This window comes from Rhinatrema bivittatum, chromosome 5, assembly GCF_901001135.1.
Source record: "Rhinatrema bivittatum chromosome 5, aRhiBiv1.1, whole genome shotgun sequence".
Lineage (NCBI taxonomy): Eukaryota > Metazoa > Chordata > Amphibia > Gymnophiona > Rhinatrematidae > Rhinatrema > Rhinatrema bivittatum.
The window spans coordinates 8,590,862-8,611,355 of NC_042619.1; the positions used below are offsets into that span (position 1 = coordinate 8,590,862).

The 20,494-nt window shown below is 47.7% G+C and overlaps 1 protein-coding gene across 5 annotated transcripts in view; it reads left to right on the top strand.

The window, feature by feature from the left end:
• NUP98 (nucleoporin 98) overlaps positions 1 to 20,494 on the top strand; it is a 435,464-nt gene that overhangs the window by 177,617 nt on the left and 237,353 nt on the right. For all 5 annotated transcript variants that reach the window (XM_029601961.1, XM_029601960.1, XM_029601962.1 and 2 more), the window contains exon 6: positions 2,826 to 2,933. In XM_029601961.1, the coding sequence (XP_029457821.1) occupies positions 2,826 to 2,933 (108 nt within the window). The remainder of the gene's footprint in view (positions 1 to 2,825; positions 2,934 to 20,494) is intronic.

A 20,494-nucleotide genomic window follows, 5' to 3' on the forward strand; every position in this document is an offset into this window, starting at 1 on the left:
GCATCCTCTTCAGCGCTCCCTGCTGTCTTGTTGGAACCCGCAGTCTCAGGGACTATTCGATTGAGCTCCACCTGCCTGATGGAAGTCTCACCTCCAGTGGTGGCTGCAAGCTGATAATCTGAGAGAGGGAGTTTCCCTGACATCGCTAGACTGGTTGGTACACTCCACAGATGCGAGCCTCCAGGGTTGGAGGTCTCACTGTCAAGAACTAAGGGCACTGCAATACAGAAGATGTTCTTTCTGGAACATCAATCGGCTGAAGCCTGGGTGGTCCGGTTGGCATGCTTGCAGTTCAGTGGTAGACTGCAGGGTCAAATGATCCAAGTAATGTCCAACCTCGCAACGACGGTGGTTTACATCAGTTGGCAGGGAGGAACAAAGAGCTAGCAAGTGTTGCTGGAGATAGACCAACTTATGGAATGAGCAGAAGTGCATCTTCATGACATCTCGGCCTCTCACACTGCAGGAAAAGACAATGTAAGAGCAAACTTTCTCAGTAGGGGAGAGTCTGAACTCAGGAGAATGGGTATTGTCAGATAGTGGATTGCTGGGACCTTCCATTTCTGGACCTGCTGGCGACTTCTCGCAATGCGAAGGTTCCTTGATTTTTTTTTCGGTTGCAAGAAAGATCCGAAGTGCTTGGGTATCGATGTTCTCGTGCAGGTCTGGCCAGAGGACAAGCTGCTAAATGCCTTTCCCCTGTGGCCCATATTAAGCAGAATAGTTTGGAGAGTCGAAGGCCTCAGGGGGATGAGACTTTGGCACCAGACTGGCCCAGGAAACCATGGTATGCAGATCTGCAAAGACTCCTGGTAGCATCCGCCTTGTCTTCGGGTGCACAGGAATCTGTTGCAGCAGGGTCCGGTCCTTCATGAAGATCTGACTCTGTTTTGTCTTACAGTATGGCCCTTGAGAGGGCTCTATGCAGAAACATGGATTCTCTGTGGCAGTGATTTCCACCTTGCTAAGAGCTAAAGTTCTCCACTTCCTTGGCCTATGTGTGAGGCCTGGTGTGAGGATTGAGGTACTCTTCCTTCCTTGGTCATGATTCTGCTCATTTTTGGAAATTTTTGCTGGATGGCTTGAATAATGGTTGGCTCTTAATTCCTTAAAGATGCAAGTAGCGACTCTTGCCTGTTTCAGGGATCAGGTGAATGGTAGATTCTTGTCCGCTCATCCTGATTTGGCCCATTTTCTGAAAGGAGTGAAACATCTTCAGCCTCTTTAGCGGTTTCCGATGCTCCTATGGAGTCTTAATTTGGTTTTGGAGTTTTTGGCAAGCCCTGCGTTTAGACCGTTAGGTACTCTGTCCTTGTGGTTGACCTTGAAAATGGTTTTCCTTGTGGCATCTGGAGGTTACTGGGACTTTATGAAAGACAAGATTGCCTGTTTGTCCTTCACGGCGGTATTAGACAGGGAGATCCAGCCTTAAGGGCTACAATAGTTCGCTGGGTTAAGGAGGTAGTCATGGATGCTGGGAAGCAGTTTACATTTTGTACATAAAACATGTTTAATGTAAATTGATAATACAATAATATACAAATTCTTACTACAATATACAAAATCATACAATTCAATCTTCAAAATATATTCACAACATATAATATTACATCATAAAAATAACCTCCCACCTACCAGTTAAAATCCTCATACGTATGTAATGACCACAGCTCACTCACCCTGGGGGCTATGAATGCTTCTTTCACCGCATTCCCAGCCCCAGCTGACCCACAGAGACAGGTTTTTAGGACATCCCTCATGAATATGCATGGGACATATTAGCATGTATGCAATCTCATGCATATTCATGAGGGATATTCTGAAACCGACTGGTTGGTGGCCCTTGGACTAGAATTGCCCATATCTGTTCTTGATATTGAGCACTTGTTTGACTTTTGCATTCTGTTTGTTGTATTTTGCTGCTAAGAAGGGATTCCCGCCATCAAAAACATCAATGTCCAGATAAATTTCAAAAGCTTATATGACAATGCACCAAGAACCACGAAAAGTAGTCAGTACATGTTCTGTTAGAGTAATTTCCATACGCGGTTACATCTTTTCTAAGCAGTATAGACTTGAACACGAGGTGCTTGTCCAGTGCTGCTTTTTCTCATCTATTCAGGTACAGCTCAGTTTCAGCTTTCCGAAGTGGGGAGAATGACTTTTCTATCTATTACTGTTAGTTCTCCACACCAGCTTAGACGACAACTTTTTAATTCCTGTAAATTGTTTTCAGGATTTGAATATGGCATATTGATCTTTAAATTCACAACTATGGAAGTAGGAACCATGGTATCTGATGTCAGGGAAGTACGGCCACCCCCCCTCTCATATTATCTCTTGTTATATAGAATAATGTAATTTACTGTTCGCCTCAATAGTTAAATACTGCTCCTTTTATTCCATGCACTGCCTCATTGTTAATTACCCTTTCCTTTTTTTCCATGCTTCCTTTCATAAGTTTATCCCCTCTGCTTCCCCCACCATTTTTTGTATTTTCATTTAGTTCTATGTAAACCGATATGATGTACCCACGAATACCGGGATAAAAAAGTTGTTAGATGAATCTGGCAAGAAATAAGGTCTTTGGTCTCAGGCCAAAAACGGGAGGATATAATCCAGCTGTCTGGACTGGTGGGGAGGACCAGTAAAACAGGAACGGAGAGGGGTCAGTCAGAACTGGCTTCTTTCAATGTGGCTGAACCTTACAATTTTAAGGGACTGAATAATGGCTCATGGGCTGGGTTTAAAACTAAAGCTCTGAGCAACTAGGGAGCTCTGCTGTCCAGGTAATCTAACAAGTATTCTCATATTCACTGTTGCAGCCCCCCACAGGCACTGACACGATGGTTAAAGCCGGCGTCAGCACCAACATCAGCACCAAGCACCAATGCATTACTGCCATGAAGGAATATGAAAGCAAATCCCTGGAGGTTAGTGACTGGTGAAATGAGGGCTGGGGTCTGAAAGAGGCATTTCATAAACAAGTAATGTGCCCTCCTGCGACTTTGCAGGATGCATTTTTTCATAAACTTATTGATATTGCCAGTAAAGAGTTATGTGGTTCTCCCTGGAGCTGAGAGCTATCTCAGCCTGTGCTGGGAGCAGAGTCTACAATCACTAAACACGAATGACTGGAACCATTTCTGCTGCTGCTCGCTCCCTGTTGTGGGTTTCAGCAGCTCATATGTATATACTTTGTTTTGGGTTTTCCCCTCTTTAAACAGAATGACTGAAGGAAGAGTGCCTGCAGTAGTAGCAGACGGTTGGCTAGAACTGCTGTTTTTTTTTCCTAGCGTGTAGCCAGATGGACTCAAGAAAAATGTGTTAGTCTCCATCTGCTAGCAGGGGGGCACCTGAGTCAGGTTTCAAAGCTGACATCACTAGATACACCCCTGCAGTGACTTCAGCCATTCAGTATCTCTCCTCCGCCTAGTAGATGTGGATTGTGCCCTCCCTATCGGGAACACAGTACTCTTTAGAAGAGGAAATTTTACCTTTAAATTGGAGAATCAAGCCCTGCTCTCCTGCGGTGATAGCTAAGGGTCCCTCCCCCAGTTGAGAATTCCTGAAGCAATTTCCAAGATCCCTCAGAGGTTTGCCTTGGTCCAGAGCTGGTTCCCAGCATGAACTTTGCTGCTGAAGGTGCAGGAAGCAGAGTGCGGCTGTGACAGCCTATGCTCTCTCCCCCTGCAGCCAGAGACAGTCTGTTCTCAGACGGTAAGCAAAGGAACTCCTCTGATTCAGAGATGTGGAAGGGCTCCGGTAAGTCTTTCGGTCTCCTGCTCGGCGCACCGTACAGACGACATTCCCGATCCCGTTGGGGCAAGGGAAGGGGGTTTCCGAGCAGATTGAGGGCTAGGCCTCGCTTCAGGCTCGGTGAGGCACTCCATGTGGCAGGCCGCGGCGGCAGCTCCATCTTGCGCGTGATTTTGTGCAGCGCCATTTTCTCCCATAGACCACCGGTACGCATGGTGCGGGCCGGCCCTACTGCACGCATAGGTACGCACTCGCCTGTGCACATAACTGCTCACATACCTATGCGTGTAAGCACATGCATACATTCGTGTACAACCGGGTGCTTATACTTACAAGCGTTGGGGTGGATTTGTGTGCGCTCGAGTTCAAGTGCTAGCTGGCTGAATGCACAAGCTGCACTGAATTATGGCTCTGGCAGCAAAGAAGCACAAGCGACACTTTGTGCTGACTGCCATATTAGTGCTGCACAGTCTGACCTTCTTGTGTCAGCACTGTGAGGAGGCCTAGGGAGGGCTGGACTCTCAGAACTTCTCCAAGCCTGGCCCCTCCCAGTCAGAGGACAGGTCAGCCATGGCCTTATCCGGTAGTACCCTGGATTTGAACAATCCCGGGACTGTGTCTTCCTCAGGAGAGGGCAGTTCAGTGGCGCCTACCCCAGTTCCTCCTGGCCTAGGCATGGACCAGGTGATCTTCTCTCGAGTGGAATTCTTTCAGGGCCTTCAAGCCTTCGTTCAGGTGCAGTCAGCTTCTGCCCCAGCTGGGAAGGTCTTGTCCTCCCAGCTCTATTAGCATTCCTTGCCTCACCAAGGGTATCCTTGACAGGGACCCAGATACCACGGATGACGAAGGGGATGCAGGCTCGTTGGAGGACAGAGAAATCCCTCCAGGCTTGGAACCATACCGGACCATGTTACGGTTTTTCCACAGAGATGAATTGCCGGCACTGGTTTTCCAGACCCTGAAGACTCTGAGTTCCCAGCACGGATCCTATGTCTGAGCCATAGAGCCCCATCCTGGTGTCTCTGCGGAAAGCCTCTTGCTATTTCCTGTTGCTGGAAGCCATCCAGGAGTTATTTGACCTGGAATGGGATGTCCCAGAAGCCAGCTTTAAAGGAGGCCAGGCATCTGAGGCCCTGTACTCTCTGGACCCAGAGGCCAAAGAACATCTGCATTTTCTCAAAAGTGGATGCCCTGGTCTGCGCCATTTCAAAGTGAACTATCCCAGCAGAGGGAGAAGCAGCCTTGAAGGACACGTATGATAGGCAGCTGGGGTCCATCCTTAAGCAAGCCTTTTATGGGGCAGCAATGACGCTGCAGATCGCTTCCTGCTTGTGTCTGTTCCTCTCTCTCGAGGCAGATAGCTCAGGGGTGCATTCCAGAGAGATGGAGCCCGCTGGAGCATTCCTTGCGAATGCAAGTTCTGACCTAGAGCGTACCTTGGCCAGAGGGGTAGCCTCAGGGTGGCAGCCAGAAGGCAACTATGACTGCGAAATTGGTCAGCGGACACGACCTCTAAGGCAAATCTCACAAAGATGCCCTTTAAGGGATACCTCCTTTTCGGAAGCGAATTGGAAAAGTTGGCCAGTAAATGGGGTGAATCCTCCAGTGCTATGGCTACCAGATGGTAAGAAAAAGAGGTTGCAGCGCCCCTCGCCTATGAAGGGTCGGACCAGGGGCTCCCAGCATTTTCAGCCCTACAGAAACTTGCCATTTCAGACATCTCAACCTTTGGGGAAGGTCTTGGTCCCTTTGGAGCCTTCAACCAAAAAGAGGAGCTGGTTTGGGCTCCATTTCGACCCGAACTTCCCAATTAAGTTTGGCTGACCCATCCATGGGATAAGGAGATAGGGGGCTGACTATCCCTCTTCCATCAGCAGTGGGTAGAGATCACATTGGACAAATGGGTACTGGACATCATATATTCTTGGGGGAATTCTGCGCACAAAAACTTAATTTCCTAGCGTGTAGCCAGATGGACTCAGGACCAGTGGGTTATGTGCTCTTCTAGCAGATGGAAGACTGAGTCAGATTTCAAAGCTGTCACCCTAGATATACCCCTGCAGTGACCTCAGCTTCTCAGTATCTCTGTCTCCTAGCAAATGTGGACACTATCCCTCACACTACACAGTGTTAGGCAAATTTCAGCAAGAAGACAAAATTACTTTAAAGAAGATTGAGCCGCGCTCTCCTGCGGTGATACCTCCTAAGGGTCCCTCCCCTAGTCGAGAATTCCTGAGGTGATTTCCGATATCCCTCAGAGGTGTGCCTTGGTCCGGTAGCTGGTTCCTGGCATGGACTTAGCGCCCAGAGTGGCTGAAAGGCAGTGGGTGCGGAACAGAGTGCGGCAGTGAAGGAAATTCCTTCTCCCCCCCACCCCCCCCCCCCCCCGCAGCTGGAGACAATCCGGCACACGATTGGTAAGCGCGAGCCCAGGTAAGCAGAATTTTTAAATTCAGGTCTCCGGTTTCTAGAGCTCGGATTGCTGTACCGATTCCTTCTTCCAGCAAGGTTAAGGGAGCACCGATCGGGATGAGCAGCCTTGGTTGGGCTAGGCCCTGATCTGGTGCAAGGGTCCACACGTGGAGACCCTCGGGGGTGCCATCTTACGCACAGGGGTTGTCTGAGCCATCTTCCCTTCTTGACCGGCGGTACGTGCGGGGCAGGCCGGGCGGCCGATACTCCTAATTTGCACGCGTCCAATACAGACGCGCACACAACTGAGTTCACGCCGTGCAAACTACATGCACAGCCGTGCTTACAGCTATACGCGTGCCTACACACAGAGACAGTGACAACGGCACCCAAGAAGGCCAGAAGGCACTCTTTGTACAGCCTGCCACATAAGAGCCATGCAGCCAGAACTGGACTCATGCCTGTGACAGCATTGCGAAGAAGCCCGGGGGGCACCAAAGCCTGGTCCCTCACTGAGGATGGATCCGGAGCTACTACATACGATAGCTCCCCTGACCTATGCAACTCCGAAATAGCTTCTCCACAAGAGGGCACCTCAGGGGCCCCTACTCAGACTCCCCTGGGATTAACATAGACCCTGGAACCTTCTCCTGGTTAGAATTTTTCCAAGGACTGCAAGCCTTCGTTCAGGCGCAATCAGCTTCGACTGCGTCCCTGGCTCAACCCCTGCCGGAAGCACAAAATCCTCCCGGCACTACGCGGATGCCCCAAGACATGCCCCACCTAACCAAGAATTTCCTGGTCAGGGACCCAGACACCTCAGATGATGATGGCGGCTCCCTGGAAGAAGGAGAAATCCCTCCAGGCTTGGAACCATACCGAACCATGCTTTGCTTCTTCCACAGGGATGAATTACTAGCCCTTGTTTCCCAGATTCTGAAGACGCTGGGTATTCCAGGCACGGACCCTATGGCAGAACCAAAGAAGAAAACCATATCAGTTCCTGGATGGCTTCCGTCATTGGGAAGTAGCATGAGGCTTTACGGAGGGAGACCAATATTTATTTATTTAGAACTCTTATATACGACATTCATTTGCATATCACATCGGTTTACAATTAACGGGGATAATACAAAATGATTTAGGAAGTGAAAAATATAGTTACATTTTTCACTTCCTAAACCTGGAATGGGATGCCCTGGAGACCAGCTTTAAAGGAGATCGGGCTTTGGAAGCTTTATACCCTCTGGAACCAGGGACCAAGGAACTCCTATGTTTTCCAAAAGTGGTTGCCATGGTCTGCGCTGTCTCAAAACGAACAATCATTCCCGTTGTGGGAGGGGCTGCATTGAAGGATACTCGGGATAGGTGATTGTAATCCATTCTTAAGTAGGCCTTCGACAGCAATGACACAGCAGATTGCTTCCTGCTGTTCGAGAGGCAAATAGCTCCAGAACGTATACCGGTGAGACGATGGAACCTGCAGCAGCCTTCCTGATGGACGCAAGCTCAGATCTGGTATGTACCTTAGCCAGAGGAGTAGCCTCTGTAGTGGCAGCCAGAAGACAACTATGGCTACGGAATTGGTCTGCTGATGTGACCTCTAAAGCGAATCTCACGAGAATGCCCTTTAAAGGATCTCTCCTATTCGGAAGCGAATTGGAAAAGCTAGCCAGCAAGTGGGGCAAATCCCCAGTGCTTCGGCTACCGGAAGACAGGGGTAAAAGATCCCAGCACCCCTCCCCCAGAAGAACCAGGGGCAGAGGTTTGCAATGCTTTAGACCCTACTGGAACTCACAGTTCCAGGCACCTCGTCCCTCCAGAAGGTCCCAACCCTTTCGGAACCGACAGGCCCGGGGGCAGGCTCCCCAATGAAAATGGGCCGACCCGTCCACAGGGAGAAGAAATAGGAGGTTGACTTTCCCTCTTCTACCAAAGATGGGTCGAGATCACGTCGGTCAAATGGGTACTAAACATCATCTGAGAAGGTTACTCTCTGGAGTTCCGTAGCATCCCTCGGGACAAATTTATGACATCACTCTGCCATTCCCACACCAAGAGACTGGCAGTGGAAGCTACTCTGACAAGACTACTCAGTCTGAAGGCATTAACTCCTGTTCCTACGCCCCAACAAAATACGGGGTGCTATTCCATCTATTTTATCGTTCCCAAGAAGGAAGGATCATTCTGACCCATCTTTCATCTCAAGAACGTCAACAGTCATCTGGGGATACTACACTGCCGCATGGAGTCTCTTCGCTCCATAATAATGGCAGTACAACCGGGAGAGTTCCTAACCTCCCTGGACCTCTCCGAAGCCTACCTTCACATTCCAGTCCATCAAGATCACCAGCGTTTTCTACACTTTGCAGTACTGGGACACCATTACCAGTTCCAAGCGCTACCCTTTGGGCTAGCAACCACCCTCAGAACATTCTCCAAAACTATGGTGGTCATGGCGGCAGCACTGAGGAAGGAAGGGATCTTGGTACACCCTTACCTGGACAACTGGCTGATCAGAGCAAAGTCTTTGGAAGAGAGCTGGCAGGTGATCAACAGAGTCAAGAATATACTACAGGAGCTCAGTTGGGTCGTGAACCCGGGCAAGAGCAGTCTGCAGCCCTCTCTGTCTCTAGAGTACCTGGGGGCATGTTTCGACACCAAACAGAACAAAATCTTCCTACCTCCTCTGAGGAGAAGGAAGCTGATGGAACAATTACGACGGTTGATGACCAATACACGCCCCAAGATATGGGACTATCTTCAAGTCCTCAGCCTCATAGCTTCAACCCTGGAGGTCATCCCCTGGGCAAGGGCCTACATGCGACCGCTCCAGTGCTTCTTACTGTCACGCTGGAATCCACTGTCCCAGGACTACTCGCTTCACCTCCAGCTACCAGCAGAGATACATTCTCAGCTTCAGTGGTGGCTACAGGAAGACTACCTAAGCAGAGGAGTAAGCCTATCCCCACCGACCTGGATCGTGCTCAGCACAGATGCAAGCCTGCGAGGGTGGGGAGCCCACTGTCAGGAGCTGACGGCCCAGGGACAATGGAGCAAGGGAGAGGCGGGATGGAACATTAACTACCTGGAAGCTTGAGCAGTCAGACTAGCATACCTGCAATTCAGCAACAGGCTCCGAGGCAAAGTGGTTCGAGTAATGTCGGAAAATGCTACAGCGGTTGCCTACATCAACTGTCAGAGAGGAACCAGGAGCCAGCTGGTGTCTCTGGAGATAGACCCTCTCATGGCATGGGCGGAGATAAACCTACAAGGGATTTCGGCCTCCCACATCGCAGGAAAAGACGTCTCAGCAGACTTCCTTAGCAGAGAGCCTGGACCTGGGGAAATGGATGCTGTCAACCACAGCCTTCCAACTGATAGTAAATTGCTGGGGCCTCCCAGCCATGGATCTACTGGCCACCTATCTCTGTGCCCAAGTCGCCAGGTTCTTCAGCCGCAGACGAGAGCCACACTGTCGTCCAGACCTGGCCAGAGGAAGACTTACTGTACACCTTCCCTCCATGGTCACTGCTGGGCAAGGTCATCTGCAAGATAGAACACCACAGGAGGCTAGTTCTACTAGTAGCCCCTGATTGGCCAAGGCTCCCATGGTACGCGGACATGCAAAGACTCCTTACGGGGAGCCCTCTGTGTCTACCTCCACACAGGGACCTTCTCCTGCAGGGCCCGGTTCTTCACGAAGATCCAGCTCGATTCTCTCTTACGGTCTAGCCCTTGAGAGGACTCGCCTGAAGAAGCGCGGTTACTCGAAGGTTGTGATTGACACCCTGCTCTGCATTGGGATGTTTTCAACATCTCTGACATACATACGAATCTGGAGAATATTCGAAGCCTGGTGCGAGGACCGCGGGACACTCCCGCGGACGGCCAAGATCCCCATGATTCTGGAGTTCTTACAGGACAGTATGAAGAAGGGGTTGTGTCTCAACTCCCTCAAGGTTCAGGTAGCAGCCCTCTCCTGCTTCAGAGCCGAAGAGAACGGAATCAGTCTATCAGCTCATCCGGATTTGACCTGTTTCCTAAAACGGGTTAAGCAACTTCGGTCACCCCTAAAGTGGCCAGTGCCCCTATGGAACCTCAATCTGGTATTAGACTTCCTAGCGGGGGCTTCTTTCAGACAAACGTGCAGTCTGTAACTACACCTCTTAACACTGAAGACTGTATTCCTGGTGGCAATATGCTCTGCCTGTCGCATCTCCGAGCTGCAGGCACTATCCTGTCGGGAACCGTTCTTTAGGTTCACTCCTGGAACCATACAGCTGTGCACCGTCCCCTCCTTCTTACCAAAACTGGTTTCCGAGTTTCATTTGAACCAAGCCAGCTCCCTACCATTTCCAGATGGACATAAGGACTCTGAAGACTCCCGCCTTCTTCGCCATCTAAATATCTGCAGACTCCTAGTGCGATATCTGAAAGATCGGAACCGGTGTGCAAGACGGATTGCCTGTTCGTTCTTCACAGCAGGAAGAAACAAGGAGAAGTGGCCTTGCGAGCAACCATAGCCCGCTGGATCAAGGAAGTAATCAAGGCAGCCTACATAGAGGCAGGGAAGCCTTTACCACTGCAGGTTAAGGCTCATTCTACGAGGGCCCAGACAGTATCTTGGGCAGGAACAAAGCTGCTATCACCCGCCGAAATCTGTCGGGTGGCGACGTGGTCCTCCCTATACACGTTCTCCAGGTTCTATCGCCTGGATGTTCAGGCCCGAGAAGACGCAGCCTTCGCAAGGGCAGTATTAAGTGGGCCACAGGCAGCCTCTCACCCTGTCCGGGAGTAGCTTTTGTACATCCCACTGGTCCTGAGTCCATCTGACTACATGCTAGGAAATGGAGAAATTACTTACCTGATGATTTCGTTTTCCTTAGTGTAGACAGATGGACTTAGCATCCCGCCCACAGCTGCCCCAGAAAAGGAGAACCTCTGAAAGTGAACTTTGAGACTAAACAATTACAGGTAAGACGTTGTCTACCCCTAGTTCAAGACACCCACAGTTAGTCTGGTGTCGGCGTTAACTTGGTTGAATGCACTGGCGGTTTCCAGTTTTTTGAATTGGTTAAATCAGTTTAAGAAAGATATATATCCAAATTGGCTTTTCGAGGAGGATACTGAGGAGCTGAGATCACTGCAGGGTTATATCTAGGGTGGCGTCAGCTTTGAAATCTGACTCTGTCTCCCATCTGCTAGCAAAAGAGCACATAACCCACTGGTCCTGAGTCCATCTGTCTACACTAAGGAAAACGAAATTATCAGGTAAGTAATTTCTCCATTTTTTGCAAAATTCTGCAAACTTTTATATTGGTCAAAATAACACAATTTACATGACAGTCTTTAAGTAATTAAATTTTAAATTAATACAGAAAAAAGTTGTTACTTAGAGATGCAGAATTTCCCTAGAAATTCACTGTAAGAGTGTCCCTTCCACTCGCTCTCCCTACTCCCCTGGCCACTTTGCCCTCTTAGGCCCCAACTCCTCCACCTGCCAGTATCTCTCCGTCCACCTCTAGGCTCAAGCCCTTTCACTCTATCGCCGGTCCCAGAGTTTGACCCCATTCTCAGTACTGCCCCTCACACAGGCTCCCTCTGTCCTTCCCTCTCTCACACACATGCTTCCTCTCTTTAGTACATATACACACACCCTCATACAGGCTCCCTCACTCTCTCGCACACACACACACACATCCCCTCATAAAGGGTCCCTCTCTCTTGCATACACACCCACACAAGCTCCCTTTCTCTTCCACACATACATCCTCACACAGGCTCCCTATGTCTCTCTCTCTCTCTCTCTCACGCAGCCCTTCACACAGGCTGTCTCACACATACACAATCCCTTCACACAGGCTAGCACCTCGCATACACACAATCCCTTTTTCATACACACCAGCTCCCAATCTCTCACACGCGCGTGCACACACTCCTTCACAATCTCCTCTCTCTCTCTCGCATCCACACTCAAGCACCCCTCACCCTCCTGCTCTCTCACCCTATTACACCCCCTCCCCTTTTTCTTTCACACACACTCACTCTCACCGGGGCCTTCATCACTGTGAGTGAAGTATACTACGCAGCACATGGGGCCTTCATCTTCGCGTGCTCCGTTCGCAGCATGCCGGGGTCTCCGCTGCCATTTTCTGCGCAGAATTCTGCGCATATGGGGGGGGGATTCTGTGCAAATTCTGCACTCCGCCGTAGCGCAGAATTCCCCCAGGACTAATCTTATGAGAAGAATATGCTCTGGAATTTCACAGCAACCCTTGGGACATGTGCTGGGAGTGGCATGGAGACGACATGAACAAGAAACTGGCAGTGGAATCTACATTAATGCTCTTCAGTTTGAGGGCTATAACTCCAGTACCTACACCCCAGGAAAATATGGGGCATTATTCTATCTATTTCATCATAATCAAGGAGGGTCCCTTTTGCCTCATTCTGGACCTCAAGAGCGTCAATAGTCATCTGTGGATAATTCACTTCCACATGGAAAGTCTTCGCTCAGTCATAATGGCCGTACAACCATGAGAGCTTCCCCCCCCCCCCCCCCCCCAAAAAAAATAATTTCAAAATCTTACATGAATTACTTCTAATAGAATTCGGTACATTTTCTGGTATACAGATCTATATATTATCCAACTGAAAAAAAATACAAGAATATTTCTCCAGAACAATTTCTCTTCTCTGAAATATAGGAATTTCAGAGGACAGAAATTACAGAACAAATATCAAACATTATTCACTGTATACTACATAGAGGTAGGTGAGCAACCTTTTACTACTAGTCGATCACACTTCGGGAACTTCTTGGGGATGACCTACTAGGAAATCTTGCAGTTGTTTAGGGTCAAAAAAGACGTAATTATTTTCTTGGTATCTAACGCAGCATTTACTGGGAAATTTTAAGACGTATCGGGCACCCAAATTTAAAAGCCTTTGTTTCATAGTAAATTCTTTCCTGTGCTGCTGTTTTTTTTTAATTATGTCATGATAGATCCACAGTTTAGCTCCATAAAATAAAGCCAATCTGTTTCTCAAAAACATTTTTAGAACATAATTACGGTCTGAAATAAATGCAAAAGTTATCAACATGGCTTTTCTTTCTTTAACTTCTGCTTCTAATGATTATTCTAATATCTCAGAGAGATCCATAGAAGGTATATTTTCTCCTCCAGCCTCAGGGACAGCTTGTGGAAGGTAATAAGCTCTCGTACAAACAGGAAGTGCAGAGTCTGGTATTTTTAATATATCTTTCATGTATGTTTTAAATAGTTCAGCTGGCGAACTTAAGCACTGGGAAATTTGTCACAAGCAGATTCATCATCCTTAAATTGTTCTCCACTCTTTCAATTCTTCTTTCTACCACTGTTTCTGACTTAGCAAAGTTTTGTTGTAGGGACTCCATTTTTTTTAATCTTTCCTCATGTTGAAGAATTTTAGAATTGATTATCCCAATCATTATAGTATTCTCTTTGGTTTGCTGTTTAACTTCAGTTATAGACGGAGTAATCGATTTTAAAGCAGAGTCAATAGCTTTAAGTGCATACCAGACTTTCCCCATAGTAATTCCTCAGGCTGTCCTAAGTTAACTTTAACTGCAATGGATTCCGGTTGGGGTTCACCCACGTTCCGTTGTGTTACCTGCGATGATATCAACAGTATGGGTCCATGGTTCTTCTCCAGGTCCCATCTCCAGCGACCTATGGGGCTCTTCACCTCGTGGGGCGTCCATCCCATTTTGGTACGTCCCGGTGCTCTCACGCTCAGGATCTGGAGACTCTCGGTGTAGACTGCCTCGTACCGACTCAAGCAGAGACTCCTCACCCTGCGCTGGATGCGCTGGTCTGGTCTTGAGATGTAATAGCTTCTCAGCTGGCGGGCTATAGAAACTGTCCCTTCTAAAGACTATGGCAAGAGGTTCTATTCCTGCTGTTTCCTTATTCTCAAGAAGTCAGGGGGGATTGCGACCTATCCTAGCTTATGAAGACTGCACATGAGCCTGTTATAGGAGAAGTTCAAAATGACAGCCCTGCATACCCTCCTCACCCAAGCAAGCGGGAGACTGAATGCATGCCCTGGATCTGAAAGAGGTGTATACTCCGATACTCATCTGTCCAATTCAGTGCAAATACCTCAGATTTGTGGTGGATTCTTCTCACTACCAATACAAGGTTCTCTCCCCTCAGGCTCTTGGCAGCTCAGAGGGTCTTCAAGGATTGCTTAGCAGTAGCATTGGCAATCCTTTGCTGACAGAGGATTTGTCTTCCCTTGCCTAGACAACTGGCTGGTGATGGGACAGTCTCAAGCAGGGGTGTTGGGACTCCCTAGAGAAGATGATGCAGATTCTTCAATCGTTATTTATTTATTTATTTATTTAACACTTTTTTTATACCTGCATTCGTAGGACACATCATGTCGGTTTACAAGTAACTGAGAAGGGAAATTACAATGAACAAGGGAGGGGCTAACTGGGTAATATGCAAAATACAAAGGAAGAGAGTCAACAGCAGAATTACAACTTTTTGCATTCAAGTTAGGGTTAAGTATGCAAAAGAACTTATAAACAAATTAAGCGAGGCATGTACACTTGAGAAATTAGCATATGAGGGCTTATTTACAGTAAGAGGAGGCAAGTGCACATATGTATAGTTAAAAGCTAGTGGGGGGGGGGAGAAAGGAAGGAGGGAGCAGGGGGAGAGGGGCGGGTGGGGTAGAGTGAAGAGGGGTACAGTAAGGCACGGGTACTTTGAGGGAGGGGTTGCTAGGGGGTGAGAGGGAGGGGTAAAGGGGGGCTAGGAGTGCAAGGGAAGGAAACAGGAAGGGGTGGTATAAAGGCTGAGTGTGAGCTGAGGTGGTTCGTAGGACAAAATTAGGATTGAGAGGAGTTGGGGTATGCCTGTCTAAAGAGCCATGTTTTGATTCCTTTTTTGAAGTGGCTCAGGGATGGTTCTAGGCGGAGGTGGACGGGGAGGGAATTCCAAAGTGTGGGGCCCGCAATAGAGAAGGCTCTATCTCTGGTAGTGGTAAGGTGCCCAATTTTAAGTGAGGGGATTTGGAGAGTGCCAGCAAGGGAGTTTCTCGTGGGGCGATTAGCTTGGCGGAATTGTGGCATATTTTCAAGCCAGGGTGAGTTGTTGTTGTATAGAGTGTTATGGAGGATGGTGAGTGTTTTGTACTGGGAACGGAAGGCGATGGGGAGCCAATGGAGGTCCTGGAGTATGGGAGTGATATGGTCTGTTTTTCTGGTGTTTGTGAGGATTCTTGCCATGGTGTTTTGGAGGATTTGGAGGGGTTTAATGGTAGATGCTGGTAGGCCTAAGAGGAGGGAGTTGCAGTAGTCGAGTTTGGTTAGTATAGTGGTTTGCATCACAGTACGGAAGTCGTGGGCGTGGAGGAGGGGCTTCAGTTTTTTGAAGATTTGGAGTTTATAGAAGCCCCCTCTTAGTAGTGATTTAATGTGGGATTTGTAGCTTAGTTGATTGTCTAGGGAGACTCCTAGATCTCTGACACTGGGGGGTAGTGTGTGAGCTAGTGAGGCGTTTTGAATCATTTGATGGATTGAATCGATTGGTTGATTTGCTAGGATAAGGATTTCAGTTTTAGAGGCGTTGAGTGCTAGGTGTATATTGGAGAGGAGGGAATTAATGGATGTCAGACAAGATTCCCAGTACTGAAGGGTTTCATTGATGGATTTCTGGATGGGAATGAGTATTTGAACGTCGTCTGCATATAAGAAGAATTTTAGTCCAAGTTTAGAGGAGGTGGCATAGTGGGAGTAAGTATATATTGAAAAGGGTGGACGATAGAGAGGAGCCTTGGGGTACGCCTTGTGTAAGGGGAATGTGAGCGGATTCAATATTATCAAGCTTGACTAAGTACTTTCGGTGGTCGAGGTATGAGGAGAACTAGGCTAGGGCTGTGTTTGAGATTCCTATCTCTGCTAAGCGTGATATTAGGATTTGATGGTTCACTGTATCAAAGGCGGCTGAAATATCGAGAAGGGCAAGTATGTATGATTGGCTGTGGTCCATGCCTTTGAGGATGGTATCCGTTATAGCAAGTAGGAGTTTTTCGGTACTTCGATCTTTACGAAATCCATATTGTGCAGGATGAAGAATATTGTTTTCTTCTAAGAAATCGGTGAGTTGTGTGTTAACCACTTTCTCCATGATTTTAGATAAGAAAGGCAGATTGGATATGGGTCTGTAGTTTGCAGGGTCATTGTGGTCGAGGGTGGGTTTTTTTAGTAGAGGCTTCACGATGGCAAGTTTAAGTGGGTCGGGGACTTTCCCAGAGGTGATGGAGCAGTTGATGATTTGTGCTATTGGTTTCGCAATGGCGGAGGGAATAGTGAGGAGGATTTTTGATGGGATGATGTCTGCGATATGAGTGGCTGGTCGCATCTTTTTTAGTATGGATTCAACTTCCTTCACGGAGGTGGTGTCAAGGGAGTCTAGATTAATTTTGTTGTCGATGGGTAGTGGGTCGGTGGGGGCGGGGTTGGAGGGGAGTCTGGTAAGAATTTTGGATATTTTACTTTTAAAGTAATCGGCTAGTTTTTCACATTTCTCTATACTGTTTACCTCTTGGGAGGATGGAGTGGGGGACTTTGTGAGTTCTGCAACGAAGGAGAATAAGGCATTTGGATTGAGTTTATAGCTATGGATTTTTGCTGCGTAGAAATCACGTTTGGCGTGGAGGGTTGCTTGTCGGTATGTATGCAGTGTATGTTTGTAGGCCATTTTGTGTGTGGGTGTCGGTTGTTTGCGCCAGGTACGTTCCTTTGTACGTAGGTCTTGTTTCAGTTTTCTTAGTTCAATAGTGTACCATGGCTTTTTCTCGGTACGTGTAGGTGTTATAGTTTTGTGGATGGTGGGGCAAAAGTCATTGGCTATATTGGAAATAGATTTATCCCATGATAGTAGAGCGGTGTCTGGGTTTGTTAGGTCTAGGTTTTCGTTTACTTTGCTGAAGGCTAGGGAGAGTTCCTCCGAAGGGCATGTTTTACGGAAGGAGATGGTTTTTTTGTGTGAACTTGTACTCGGTGTGTCGGTATTGAAGATGAGGTGGGCATTGATGAGAAAATGGTCGGACCAGGGGATGGGGGTGGTGACGGGTGCTTGAGGTACTGTGATGCTTGTGTTAACAAAAAGAAGGTCGAGTGTGTGACCAGCTTTATGTGTGGGTTCGGATATTAGCTGACTGAAGCCCAGGGCTTTGAGGGTGACAAGTAGTGTTTCACAGGCAGGTGTGTTGGGGTGGGTGTCTACATGAAGATTGAAATCTCCGAGTATCACTGCGGGTGTGTTCGGCTTAATGTTGTCGGTGATGTATTCAATGAGGGGGGATGGGTCCTGTTCAAGTATATCGGGAGGGGCATATACGAGGCAGACTTGTAGGGATTTGGATTTAAAAAGACCAATTTCAAGTCTTGGTGGGGGGGAGCTGGTTTGTAGCTTTAGGTTGATTTCTTAGTGAGCTTTTCCAAGTCTATCCTCATCTCTGTCCAGAGAATTGGGTTCATACGAGCTTGGATAGACACATCGGAAGAGAGTATTCCTTGCAGAAGATCCGGCATTCAGTCTTCAAGGATTGAAGTGGTTTAGAGCAATCCTGGTTGTCCTCAGGAGCATGGCAGCAGTGGTATTTGTGGTCCCCAGGACATTCCTCAACATCAGTTAAACAATGGGGTCGCCACCCTCAGTGGGATCAACCGCATCAGTCTTCGTCACATCCCGTAAAGTAACTATGGAGATGAAATCATCCCTCCTTGGCATAGATACCCCTCTCAGAGGTAATGCTGGTGATGGATGTCTCCATCAGAGGGTGGAGTACACACAAGCTTCTTTCAAACTCAAGAGATTTGGTTGGTGGCAAAGCATCAGTTCGATTAACCTTTTGGAGCTGTGAACCATTCAACATGCATCAAGTTTTCTTGCATCTCCTTCAGGGAAAGAGAATTCAGATCCAAACTGGCAACCAAGTGGCAAAGTCTACATGAAAAAGCAAGCAGACAGTGGGTTCTGGACCTTCTCCCATTTAATCTGTGAAAATTTAGAATTGGACTCTGTCATAGAGCTGTTGCCCCAAGCAACTTACCTTTCCAGAATCTCCAAGTTGGTGGATTGCCTTAGGTTGTTCACCCTGACAAGTGATCCTTGGATGAGGGTGTGGCATTCAGAATATTTGACCTCTGAGATTCTTAGTTGACTTGTTTATGTCAGAAAACAGGAAAGTTGACAAATTTTGCTCTGTTCATCAAAGCAAGTTTGGATCTGCTCTGGACTCTTTCCTGCTAAGGTGGGATGCAGATCTGCTGTATGCCTTTCCTCTACTTCCATTGGTGCCAAGGACTGTGTAGAAGGTACACAGAGTGGGCACATCTTATCCTCATTTCTCCAGTTTGGCCCAGGTAGGTATGGTTCTCTTACTTCATCAGGTTATCAGCATTCCCACTGATCCCCCCCTGGGGGATCTACTAACTCCAGAGTGGGTGGGGTGGGGGGGAGGTTTCTGTCCATCCTAGTCTCCCCTCCCTCAACTTAATGGCATGGAAGTTGAGCATTCAATAGTGCTAATGATGAGACTATCTAAGAAGATTGAGGATATTGTGATTATGGCCAGGAAGCCATCTACTAGAAAAGCATACATTTTTAAATGAAGGTTTTTCATCTTGGTGTAAGGCAGGCTCCCTGAACCCATTTGCCTGTGCTCCAAAAGATCTCCTTCAGTACTTATTCTCCCTCAGTATGTTGGTCAAAATGCATCCGTGCCATTGCCGCTTACCACCCTCAAGTGGATGGAAAGCTGATCTCCATTTATCCTTTGGTATCAAAGTTCATGAAAGGTTTGTGGCACATGAGACTTCTGCTTGCGAAGCCACCAATGCCATCGGATCTGTCTCATCTTGGTGCAATTGATGATGAAACCTCCCTCTGAGCCATTGGAACTAGCTTCCTTAAGTATCTTATATGGAAAGTGGTATTCTTAGTTGCCATCACTTCATATAGAAGTCAGTGAGCTACAATCAGCAGTACACTCCATATCTACACATTTTCCACAATTGGTGCTACGCCCTCACTGTAAGTTATTGCCAAAAATATCTGCATTTTATTTGCATCAAGCCATCGTTTTGCCCACATTCTTTCCAAGATCTTATATGCACAAAGGGGAGAGAGCCTACTATCTGAAGAGAACTTGGTCAGGCTTCTCAAATCATCTATCTCCTACACTTGTAACAGACTAAGTGAGGCTGTTGCCTAATGCATGTTGTCTAACTAGCTATCAAATGATATTGCACACTACATGTTGTGGCTGGCTTTGTTACTGTTGGCTTCTAGTAAGACTCATCAAGTAAGAGCTATGTTTCCTCAGTGACTCACCCCAGAGTTGTATTCATTGAAGACATTTGTAAAGCTGCAACTTAGTCATCAGTTCACCCATCCCATTACTGCCTGGACAATCTCTCAAGAAGTGACTACCTTTGGATAAGCAGTTTTGTGCAGCCTATTCCCTCAGTAGTCCAATCTCTGCGGGGTGTCCAGCTACACAACCTGCAGCTTGGGACTCCTCGTGTATCATAGCTAATTCAACCTGGCTTGTTGACAGAGAAAGTGAATTTGCCTACTGTAAACAGCGTTCTCCATATTCAGCAGGCTGAATTAACCTGCTGTCTCCCTGGAATAACATTTTCCTAGCTAAGGCCAAGCTCTACGATTGACTGGGCTCATGATGGAATCATTGAAAGTCCCGTGCATGCTCAATAGTAAAATATTATTGAGCTAGAGAGATGAGGACATTCGGTGCCATCAGATGACATCACCCATGTGTCTTGACTATTTCATCTTGCTGTCTATGGAGAACATTGTTTTATGGTAACAAAGTTTGCTTTTATTGTAGTTTGTGGAGGTATTTCCACAGCTTTGCATATCAGGGCCACAATCTCTGAACAATGGCTGTTCTGCTTGCTGTTTCCCTTACTAGGACTGACTGCAGCACCATTGCACTTGTACTCAGGCCTCCAGTAACTTCCCAGTGCAGTTGTCATTTGGAGGGAGTGGGTTCTTTTTGACTAAGGGATTAGTGAAAGCTCCCTGGCACTTTCTGTGCAATACCAGCTGAAAAGCTACCCTTCATGTAGAGGGTGGTTGCATGCTTTGAGTTCGTGTGCCATGAGATATATGGTGTAATATGTTCCAGTATGTACCCAGATCAGGCCAGACCTCCTGGGCTTTGCATCCCTGCTAGCAGATGGAGACAAAGTTTCACTGACTGTGTGCTACCTGCAGTCCCTCAGTACTTCTGTCTG